Here is a 12,266-nt window from a genome sequence, read left to right as displayed (position 1 = left end):
TTCTCCAAACATCTGCGACAAATATTCAGTGGGATTCAGGCCCTGCACCCCCTCCTGCAACCCAACGACTCTGAGGTTTTCGAGATCATCGACCTTAGCCTTCAATCTCTTCGTCACATCGGCCACCACCGCGGCTTCCAACAACACAAGCTGATCAACTTGCCTCGTCCGCCACACCCTCCAGCACCGCACCATGCTTCTTTACTGCCTCAATGGTTTTCTCAAGTTTCGCCCGGATAGGGCTCAGTGCTTCCTCCACCGACACCAACTTTTATTGCTTGCCGAAGTGTTTTTAAGCTCCTTTGTGAGCACATGCAAGAACATGTCTGTTGTTTTGTGGACAATGCCGCAGCCATTTTCCCTGTTGGTAAACTGCACAAAGTGCAGGGACGATAGTGACATTTAAGGGGCATCTTGACAAATACATGAATAGGATGGGACTAGAGGGATACGGACCCAGGAAGTGTAGAAGATTGTAGTTTAGTCGGGCAGCGTGGTCGGCATGGGCTTGGAGGGCCGAAGGGCCTGTTCCTGTGCTGTACATTTCTTTGTTGTTTGTTTGTTTGTTTGTTGTCTCCGAGTCCACCGAAGAATTGTCTTCTGTGGGTTTTTGCTTCCTTTTCTTTTTGGCATGTGTTCTGTGTGGGGACATTGTATTATCGATCCAGAATGCTTTCCAGCAAGAATCTCCTGAAAGATCGGGCAAAAGGAACTTAAAAACGCAGATCATGGTCGGAGCAACCTCGTGCATGACCTCCCCTCACATGCCATCATCAGCAGTCCTGAAATGTCATTGATGATGCAATCACCAGCGAATGTCCCCACTTCTGACCTTATGATCGAAGGAAGGTCATTATGAAGCAGTTGAAGATGGTTGGGCCCAGGCCACAACCCTCAGGAATGACCCAGGACTCCAACAACCACAGCCATCTTTCTTTGTGCCAGGAATGATACTAACCAGGGAGTGTTTTCCCTGGTTCCCATTGACTTTAGTTTTGCTGGTGCTCCTTAGTGCCATACTCGGACAAAAGAGCTAAACTCCAGAGGTAAGGTGAGTGTGACTGCCCTTGACAGCAAGGCGGCATTTGACCATGTTTGAACCAAGGCTGTAATGAGGTCAGGAACTGAATGACCCTGGGGGAGCTCAAACTGGATGTCAGTGAACAGGTTATTGCTGAGTAAGTGTTGCTAGATAGCACTGTGATGGCCCCTTCCATCACTTTGCTGATGATCGAGAGTAGGCTGGAGGGGTGGTAATTGGCCGGGTTGAATTTGTCCTGATTTTTGTGGATAGGATATACCTGGACAATTTACCACATTGCCGGGTAGATGCCAGTTTTGTAGATGTATGGGGCAGTACGGTGGCACAGTGGTTAGCATTGCTACCTACGGCGCTGAGGACCCGGGTTCAAATCCCGGCCCTGGGTCGCTGTCCGTGTGGAGTTTGCACGTTCTCCCAGTGGGTTTCACCCCCACAACCCAAAGATGTGCAGGGTAGGTGGATTGGCCATGCTAAATTGTCCCTTAATTGGAAAAAATAATTGGGTACTCTAAATTTATTTTTAAAAAGCATTGTAGATGTACTGGAACAGCTTGTCTAGGGGCGTGGCAAGTTCTTGTGCACATGTTGAGTACAATTATGCTGTTGATAGACCACAGCACCTCATGGATGCACGGTCTCGAGTTACTAAATCTGTTTTAAATCAATCCCATTTAGCACATTGGTTGAGCCACACACATGATGGAGGGTATCTCCAATGTGAAGGCGGAGCGTTGTCTCAACAAGGGCTATGCGGTGGTCATGCCTACCAATACTGTCATAAAGGCCTGCTCTGCTCAATCTCTTCTCGTAGAACAGTCCACTCATCCCAGGAAGCAGATTCATCACAGAGTAGTGGGGGCATGGAATGCACTGCCTGTGGAAGTAGTTGAGTCAGAAACATTAGGGACCTTCAAGCAGCTATTGGATAGGTACATGGATTACGGTAGAATGATATAGTGTAGATTAATTTGTTCTTAAGGGCAGCATGGTAGCATTGTGGATAGCACAATTGCTTCACAGCTCCAGGGTCCCAGGTTCGATTCCGGCTTGGGTCACTGTCTGTGTGGAGTCTGCACATCCTCCCAGTGTGTGCGTGGGTTTCCTCCGGGTGCTCTGGGTTCCTCCCACAGTCCAAAGATGTGCAGGTTAGGTGGATTGGCCATGATAAATTGCCCTTAGTGTTGGGTGGAGGTGTTGACCTTGGGTGGGGTGCTCTTTCCAGGAGCCGGTGCAGACTCAATGGGCCGAATGGCCTCCTTCTGCACTGTAAATTCTATGATAATCTATGATTAATCTAGGACAAAGGTTCGGCACAACATTGTGGGCCGAAGGGCCTGTTCTGTGCTGTATTTTTCTATGTTCTATGTTCTAGTCAAGTGAGCCTTCATTACACTCCCTCTCATGCAGCTATATCCTTCCGTAGACAAGGAGGCTAAAATTGTACGTCATATTCCAGATCTTATCAAGGTTCTATATAAAAGTGTAAGACTCTTGTACTCCAATCCCTTGGGAGTAAAAACTAACATACCATTTGCTTTCCTAAATACTTGCTGCACCTGCATGTTAACTTTGCGATTCGTGTACATAGAATATAGAACGATACAGCGCAGTACAGGCCCTTCGGCCCACGATGTTGCACCGAAACAAAGGCCATCTAACCTACACTATGCCATTATCATCCATATGTTTATCCAATAAACTTTTAAATGCCCTCAATGTTGGCGAGTTCACTACTGTAGCAGGTAGGGCATTCCACGGCCTCACTACTCTTTGCGTAAAGAACCTACCTCTGACCTCTGTCCTATATCTATTACCCCTCAGTTTAAAGCTATGTCCCCTCGTGCCAGCCATTTCCATCCGCGGGAGAAGGCTCTCACTGTCCACCCTATCTAACCCTCTGATCATTTTGTATGCCTCTATTAAGTCTCCTCTTAACCTTCTTCTCTCCAACGAAAACAACCTCAAGTCCATCAGCCTTTCCTCATAAGATTTTCCCTCCATACCAGGCAACATCCTGGTAAATCACCTCTGCTCCAAAGCCTCCACGTCCTTCCTATAATGCGGTGACCAGAACTGTACGCAATACTCCAAATGCGGCCGTACCAGAGTTCTGTACAGCTGCAACATGACCTCCTGACTCCGGAACTCAATCCCTCTACCAATAAAGGCCAACACTCCATAGGCCTTCTTCACAACCCTATCAACCTGGGTGGCAACTTTCAGGGATCTATGTACATGGACACCTAGATCCCTCTGCTCATCCACACTTCCAAGAACTTTACCATTAGCCAAATATTCTGCATTCCTGTTATTCCTTCCAAAGTGAATCACCTCACACTTCTCTACATTAAACTCCATTTGCCACCTCTCAGCCCAGCTCTGCAGCTTATCTATATCCCTCTGTAACCTGCTACATCCTTCCACACTATCGACAACACCACCGACTTTAGTATCGTCTGCAAATTTACTCACCCACCCTTCTGCGCCTTCCTCTAGGTCATTGATAAAAATGACAAACAGCAACGGCCCCAGAACAGATCCTTGTGGTACTCCACTTGTAACTGAACTCCATTCTGAACATTTCCCATCCACCACCACCCTCTGTCTTCTTTCAGCTCGCCAATTTCTGATCCACATCTCTAAATCACCCTCAATCCCCAGCCTCCATATTTTCTGCAATAGCCTACCGTGGGGAACCTTATCAAACGCTTTGCTGAAATCCATATACACCACATCAACTGCTCTACCCTCGTCTACCTGTTCAGTCACCTTCTCAAAGAACTCGATAAGGTTTGTGAGGCATGAACTACCCTTCACAAAGCCATGCTGACTATCCCTGATCATATTATTCCTATCTAGATGATTATAAATCTTGTCTCTTATAATCCCCTCCAAGACTTTACCCACTACAGACGTGAGGCTCACCGGTCTATAGTTGCCGGGGTTGTCTCTGCTCCCCTTTTTGAACAAAGGGACCACATTTGCTATCCTCCAGTCCTTTGGCACTATTCCTGTAGCCAATGATGACATAAAAATCAAAGCCAAAGGTCCAGCAATCTCTTCCCTGGCCTCCCAGAGAATCCTAGGATAAATCCCATCAGGACCCAGGGACTTATCTATTTTCAGCCTGTCCAGAATTGCCAACACCTCTTCCCTACATACCTCAATGCCATCTATTCTAATAGCCTGGTATATACCCAGGTATTTCTGAATACCAACGTCTCCCAGCAACTCAGCATTTAAAATATACTCTATTGTTCCCATGTCACATTCGACTCTTGCCCACTCACTTATCATATTTATATCACTTTGCAGACTCCTTGCATCCAATTCATACCTTACTTTCCTACCTAACTTTATATTGTCAGAAAAATGAATACATTCTCAGTCCTGTGGGTTGGTCTATTGATATAGGTTGTTAAACAACTGAGACCCAAGTACTGATCCTTGTAGTGCACCTTGTAGTTATAGCCTACTCAACTGCAAATTACCCATTTTATCTGTTAACATCATCACACATAAATAAAAAGATAGAAACTAAGTGCAGGAAGAGGCCATTTGGCCCCTTGAGCCTGCATTCATTCATTCATTCATTCTGATCATGGCTGATCATCCAACTCAATAGTCTAATCCTGCTTTCCCCCATATCCTTTGATTCCCTTCACCTTACGTGCTATTTCTAACTGCTCCTTGAAAACATACAACGTTTTGGCCTCAACTACTTCCTGTGGTAACGAATTCCACAGGCCGACCGACCACTCTCTGGGTGAAGATATTTAGAACATAGAACATAGAAAATACAGCACAGAACAGGCCCTTCGGCCCACGATGTTGTGCCGAACCTTTGTCCTAGATTAATCATAGATTATCATTGAATTTACAGTGCAGAAGGAGGCCATTCGGCCCTTTGAGTCTGCACCGGCTCTTGGAAAGAGCACCCTACCCAAACTCAACACCTCCACCCAACACCAAGGGCAAGTTTGGACATTAAGGGCAATTTATCATTGGCCAATTCACCTAACCTGCACATCTTTGGACTGTGGGAGGAAACCGGAGCTCCCGGAGGAAACCCACGCAGACACGGGGAGGACATGCAGACTCCGCACAGACAGTGACCCAAGCCGGAATCGAACCTGGGACCCTGGAGCTGTGAAGCAATTGTGCTATCCACAATGCTACCGTGCTGCCCCGTATTTCTCCTCATCTCTGTCCTAAATGGTCTACCCTGTATCGTCAGACTGTGACCCCTGGTTCTGGACTCGCCCATCATCAGGAACATCCTCCCTGCATCTACCCTGTACAGTCCTGTTAGAATTTTAAAGGTTTCTATGAGATCCGCCTCATTCTTCTGAACTCCAGCAAACGATTCAATCTCTCCTCATACGTCAGTCCCACCATCATAGGAATCAGTCTGGTAAACCTTCGCTGCACTCCTTCCATCGGGCAGGAGATACAAAAGTCGGAGAACACGCACGAGCAGGTTCAAGAACAGTTTCTTCCCCGCTGTTACCAGACCCCTAAACGACCCTCTTATGGACTGACCTGATTAACACTACATCCCTGTGTGCTTCACCCGTTGCCAGAGTCTATGTATTTACATTGTGCACCTTGTGTTGCCCTATTGTGCATTTTCTTTTCTTTTCTGTTCATGTACTTAATGATCTGTTGAGATGCTCGCAGAAAAATACTTTTCACTGTACCTCAGTACACGTGACAAAAAACAAATTCAAATCCAAAATCCAATCTGGAGCAAGAAATCGCGTTCGGCGCGGGGGGCTGAGAATTGATGTCCCCGACCGAATCAGGCCTGGCGCTTCTCCGGAGAATCGCTCGCCCGCGAAATACGCCGCGTAGCTGGGGGGCCACTGCTAGAGGCCCTCCCAGCGATACTCCAATCCCGACCGGCCGAGTTTCCGACGGCGTGGAAATAATGCGGCCGCCCTGGTGGGGGGGCGGGGGGATCAAGCACCGGGGGGGCCTTATGGGCCGCCGGATCAGCGATCGGGCCTGTCCGATGCAGCGGCGCGTGGCCGATCGGGGGGCCGAGTTTGTTGGTCTTGGTCCGCGGTCCAAGTCCACCATGACGCTCTGTGCGGCCGCTGGAGGCCGCCGCCATGCGCACGCGGATTCGGAACTGGAAGTGCGGTGGCCCGTATCCGCAGCCAATGCTGCGTGCAGCTCCCTGGGTCCCTGCTAGCCCCCTGCAGGTAAGTGAATAGCCATTTATTTTTGCAGGAAACTGGGGAGTGAACCGCCAGCGTTTTTACACCGGCGTGGAGGCATCGCCCCATTTTTGAAGAATCTAGCCCATCCTTACTCAGATATGGAGACCAAAGCTTAATACAATATTCCGGGTGTGGCTTCACCAAACCCTGTATAATTGTAGCAAGAAATCCTGCTCCTGTACTCGAAACCTCTCCAACATAACATCTGCCTCCTTCACCGTCTGCAGACCCTGCATGTTTATCTTCAGTGACTGGTGTGTGAGGACACCCAGGTCGCGTTGCACATTCCCCTCTCCTAATTTATGGCCATTCAGCTAATAGTCTGCCTTTTCGTTTTTGCTACCAGGATAACCTCGCATTTCTCCAAATTATACTGCATCTGCTATTCATTTGCCCACTCACTCAGCTTGTGCAAATCGCACTGAAGGATCTCTGCATCCTCCTCAGCTCACCCTCCCACCCAACTTGGTGTCATCTGCAAATTTGGAGATATTACATTTTGTTCCCTCATCTAAATCATTAATATATATTGTGAATAGCTGGGGTTCTAGCACCGATCCCTCCGGTACCCCACTGGTCACTGCCTGCCAATTTGAAAAAGACCCGTTAATTCCAACTCTTTGTTTCCTGTCTACCAACCAGTTTTCTATCCATCTCAATACACTATCCCATATCCCATGCACTTTAATTTTACACACTAGTCCCTTATGCGGGACTTTGTCAAAAGCCTTCTGAAAATCCAGACATACCACGTCCACTGGCTCCCACTCGTCAATTCTACTAGTTACATCCTTGAAGAATTCCAGTAGATTTGTCAAGCATGGTGACTCTGTCCGATCCTGCCACTATTTTCCAAGTGCTCTGCTATAGAATCTTTGATAGATATATATGTCCACATTTCTCCGAAAACCATTTTGTAAAATACAAGTCTAATTACCCCACTTTTAGCATCTTCCTCCAACATCTTCAATCGTTTTTCTTCCATTTCCCTTTGTTTAATTGTCTCCCATGTAAGAGGGTTACAGTTGTTGTGTCCAGGCAATAGCCTAAAATATCTGTCCTTTTTTTGATCATAGTAAAATCCAGGTAGCTCTAAAACAAAAAGACCCGTTACTAAACAGTATGAACAGTTAAATTTCTGCATCCAAACATGCACAGCTTTTCAAACCCCAATGGTATTCAATCAACATCCTTACGAGGCACCCCAAGGAGAAATAAAGAAACAAAAATGCTTAAAAACTCAGTAGATATGTCAGCATCTTTTGTGGACAGAGAAACAGAGTTAACGTTTCAAGTTCATATGACTCCTCTTCAGAGCTCAGAGTTCAGAATGTAGTTTTTCCAGCATTTCCGGGGGTTTCTGCTGTTATTGCCCTGAGAGGAAAGCTTGGTGGGATCAATATGATCATTTGAAGGATTGGAAATCTGGCTCAGGAATATGAACAAAGGAGGACTGGCAAAATGGGCTGACACATGGCAGGTGGAATGTGACATTAGAGAAGTGCGAAGTAATTCATATTGGTAGGGAGAATGAGAAGAGGCAATATGAACTGAATGGTACAATTTTAATGGAATGCAACAATAGAGAAACCTGTTATAACACACTACATTTTCATAAAACATGTATATACAGTTTGAGCATTCCTTATCCGAAATGCTTGGGGCCGAGTGTGTATCGGATTTTGGAATATAATGTGCACCTGCAATGCACGTTGGGAACAGCTCACTGTGGCGCGCGTTGGGAGTGGAGCATGTGCGCCGCGCATTGGGAACGAAGCACGTGCAGCGCATGAAGGGAACGGCGAATGTGTGGCACGCGTTGGGAACGGCGAACGTGTGGCACGCGTTGGGAACGGCGCATGTGAGGCGTGTATTGGTTACGGAGTACGTGCAGTGCACGTTGGGAACAGGACACGTGCGACGTGCGTTGGGAATAGAGCATATGCTGCACATTGCGAACAGAGCACATGTGGTGCCCGATGGGAGCGGCGAATGTGTGACACGCATTGGGAACGGTGCACGTATTGGGAATGGCGCATGGGCGGCATGCATTGGGAGCAGCGCACGTGCGTCCCGCGTTGGGAACGGCGCACGTGTGGCGTGCATTTTCTGATCTTCACCTCTCTCTATTTCTCCCCAACCTAAATTCACAACCCCTTCTTCCTACCGCCCAATGGACCACTATTCCAAATCAAACATCACGCCACTGTTCCAGCACTGGCCTCACCTCCTCTGGAGATCTTCCCTCCATAGCTTCCCACTTCATAGTCCCTCGATTCTATACAGCCCACTTCCACTTCCTTTCCAATATCCATAACCAGGACTGTCTTGATGGATCTTTTTTTAAATAAAAAAAAAATTTGAGTACCCAGTTATTTTTTTTCCCAATTAAGGGGCAATTTAGCATGGCCAATCCACCTAACCTGCACATCTTTGGGTTGTGGGGGTGAAACCCACGCAGACACGTGCCGAATGTGCAAACTCCACACAAATGTCGTGTAGACCTATCATTTCAGTTTGTTCCTGCCCCACTGAACTTATTCCTTCTTAACTTAACTCTATTTTTTTCGCTCCTTGCCCAATCTCCTCTCACCTACATCTGTGATTCTTCTGATTCCCTACATATTTTCACCATTTTCCAATTTCCTGGCCCCAACTTCCTCCTCTTCACTATGGATGCCCAATCTCTCCACCTCCATCTTCATCTCCCACGCGGAAGCTTTGAGGGCTTTCTTCCTTGAACAGAAACTGAAACAGTCACCATCAGCCTCCCTCGCCCAGCTCTCATCAAACAATTTCTGCTTTAACTTGTCTCACTTCCCCCAAATACAAGGTGTTATGGGTACTCGCATGGGCCCAAGTTATGCCTGTCTTTTTGTGGGGTATATGGATCATTCCTTTTTTCGGTCCTACATTTTCTGGCACATATGGTGCTGCTTCTTGCTCCTGCCAGGCACAGGAACAATTAATCAATTTTTCTTCAAATTTACACCCTTTTCTCACCATTGTATGGTCCATCGCCGACACTTTCCTTCCCTTCCTCAACTTCTATCTCCATTTCTGGGGGTAGACAGTGTAAGGGCCTCAGACTAAACATTCAGAAAATTAAGGTTGTTTACCAGTCTGCTCCTACCACACTACACTGTCCCCAGGCCATCAAGGTTCATGGCAAGCCCATGGACAACATGGACCATTTCCCATACTTCCGGAGCCTCCTCTCGGCATGAACAGAACATCGATTTTAATGCACTAACTCAGCCTTCGGATGCCTGAGGAACAGCGTTCGAAAACCAAGACCTCAAACCCAGCACCAAGCTCTTGGTCCACAGAGCAGCGATGGTCCGCACCCTCCTGTATGCATCGGAAACATGGACAATGTACAGCAGGTACCTCAAGCCCCTGGAGAGATATCATTAATGTTGCCATCGCAAAATCCTGAAAATCCACTGACAGGATAGGAGTACCAACGTGAGTTTCCTCTCCCAGGCCAATATCCCCAGTATCTAGGCACTGGTCACACACCAGTTGCGACGGACGGGCCATCTTGTCCGATACAGAGCAAGGCTTGCAGCGCGGGTTCAATTCCCGTACCAGTTGAGGTTATTCATACGGTTGGGATTATTCATGAAGACCCCGCCTTCTCAACCTTGTCCCTCATCCTCAGGTTAAATCACCACCAGTCAGCACTCAAAGGGAAAAGTAGCCTATGGTCATCTGGGACTATGGTGACTTTACTTTACCCACTAATTCTAGAGTCACCCCAGAAGAGAAACATCCTCTCAGCATCTATTCTGTTAGGCCCCGCCTCAATATCTTATGTACCAATAAGATCACCTCTCATTACTCAAAATTTCAATGAGTAATTGCCCAACCTGCTGAATTAAACAACCACTTTATCCCAATAATCAACCTAGTGAAGCTTCTCTGAATGGCTTCCAATGCAAGTAATGCCTCTTTAGATAAGACCAAAACTGTACATAGTACAGTAAGTCCTCATCTGAAATTGTATTCATATCCTGAAAAGTGGATTCCTACAGAAATCAATGTTAAAACCAGAGTTAGGTTTCTTTGGATGTTTCTCACCCAGAAAAAACAATGTTCAGGTTTAAATAGTGCACCTAACTATTAATTTCAGCTGAAATAACTTGCAAAATAAATTAAGTCAAAAAATATAAATATTGCATGTCATGTACTTTGGGGATTTCTCAGCAGAAAATAAATAAATTATGCTGTTCTAAATGCCTACATTTATAAATAAAGTAGTCTTTAAAATAAACTAAACTTTAAAATGTAAAAAAAATACAATTTACTGTAAATTTGGATAAATCCAGTTTTCAATTAACTGGACAGCATCAATTTTGGTTGATGCAGGTAGCAGCTGAAGTTTATTTCAGATGTTACCTGCACCAATCAACCTCTGCCACTAGATGGGATTGCAGGGCTTCAGTACAAGCTCAGACCAGAAATGGGAGCGAGACGTCATGGAGCATCTGAAGAAGTGCAAGGTGGCAAGATGCGGAGACTTTAAAATAAGAATGGAGGGTGGGGACGGGAACCAGGGAGAAGAGGGACTTCAGTCGTGAGGAAGGGAGCAAAAGTGATGCAGAAATGTCTGTGCACATGCACAGAACAAGACATCTGTGGCAAATGGGATTGATGTGAAACTTGCCACATTAAACAGAGAAGTTGTCACTACTTTGTTAACAACATTAAAGCAAAACAATATTATGTGAGTCAATGGGGTCTTACTGTACTCTATATAATTTATAATACTCTGTACCTGTGTAGTAGCAAAGCTTCCCTGCTTTTATACTTTATTCTTCTTGCAATAAAGGCATTCCATTTGCCTACTTACAGAACACGGATGCTAACTGCTTTGTGATTCTTTTTTTAAAATTTTTTTACAGGATATGGGAGTCACTGGTTAGGTCAGCATTTATTGCCCATCCCTAGTTGCCCTTCAGAAGGTGGTTGTGAGTTGCCTTCTTGAACCGCTGCAGTCCTTGAGGTGCAGATGCACCCACTGTGCTTTAGGGAGAGAGTTCCAGGATGTTGCCTCAGTGACAGTGAAGGAGCGGCAATATATTTCCAAATCAGGGTGGTGAGTGACTTGGAGGGGAACCTCCAGGTAGTGGGGTTCCCATGTATTTGCTGCTCTTGTCCTTCTAGATGGTCGAGGTTTTGGAAGGTGTTGTCTAAGAAACCTTGGGAAGTTACTGCAGTGCATCTAGATGGTACACACGGCTGCCACTGTACTTCGGTGGTGGAGGGTTTGAATGTTTGTGGAAGGAGGAGCTTTGTCCTGGATCGTGTTGAGCTTCTTGAGTATTGTTGGAGTTGCACTCATCCAGGCAAGTGGAGTGTAGTCCTTTACACTCCTGACTTGTGCCTTGTAGATGGTGGACAGGCTTTGGGGGGTCAGGAGGTGAGTTACTTACTATTGGATTCCTAGTCTTTCATCTGGACTGTTAGCCACAGTATTAATGTGGTGAGTCCAGTTCAGTTTCTGATCAATGGTAACCAGGATGTTGATTGTGTGAGATTCAGCGATGGTAATGCCATTGAATGTCAAGGGGCAGTGGTTAGATCCTCTCTTGTAGGAGATGGTCATTGCCTGGCACTTGTGTGGCGCGAATGTAACTTGCCACTTGTCAGCCCAAGCCTAAATATTGTCCTGGTTTTGCTGCATTTGTACATGGACTGTTTCATTATCTGAGGAGTTGCGAATGGTACGGAACATTGTGCAGTCATCCGTAAACATCCCCACTTCTGACCTTATGATGGAAGGGAGGTCATTGTTGGAGCAGCTGAAGATGGTTGGGCCTAGGACCCTACCCTGAGGAACTCCTGCAGTGATGTCCTGGAGTTCAGATGATTGATCTCCAACCACCACAACAATCTTCCTTTGTGCTGGGTATGACTCCAACCAGCGGAGAGTTTTTCCCCTGATCCCCATTGACTCCAGTTTTACTAGGGATCCTTGATGCCATGCTGATTCA

The 12,266-nt window shown here is 46.4% G+C and overlaps 1 protein-coding gene across 3 annotated transcripts in view; it reads right to left on the bottom strand.

Annotated features, from left to right (window-relative positions):
* The window catches only part of LOC140398912 (DDB1- and CUL4-associated factor 4-like), a 282,089-nt gene that overhangs the window by 219,052 nt on the left and 50,771 nt on the right, over positions 1-12,266 (bottom strand). For 2 of the 3 annotated variants that reach the window (XM_072487889.1, XM_072487908.1), the window contains exon 4: positions 7,205-7,359. In XM_072487889.1, coding sequence (XP_072343990.1) covers positions 7,205-7,359 — 155 coding nt within the window. Of the gene's footprint in view, positions 1-7,204; positions 7,360-8,494; positions 8,605-12,266 lie in introns of all 3 variants that reach the window. The other variant, XM_072487899.1, reaches the window with a different exon arrangement.

This window comes from Scyliorhinus torazame, chromosome 2 (assembly GCF_047496885.1).
Source record: "Scyliorhinus torazame isolate Kashiwa2021f chromosome 2, sScyTor2.1, whole genome shotgun sequence".
Taxonomy (NCBI): Eukaryota; Metazoa; Chordata; class Chondrichthyes; order Carcharhiniformes; family Scyliorhinidae; genus Scyliorhinus; species Scyliorhinus torazame.
This window is presented reverse-complemented; position numbering and strand designations above follow the sequence as displayed.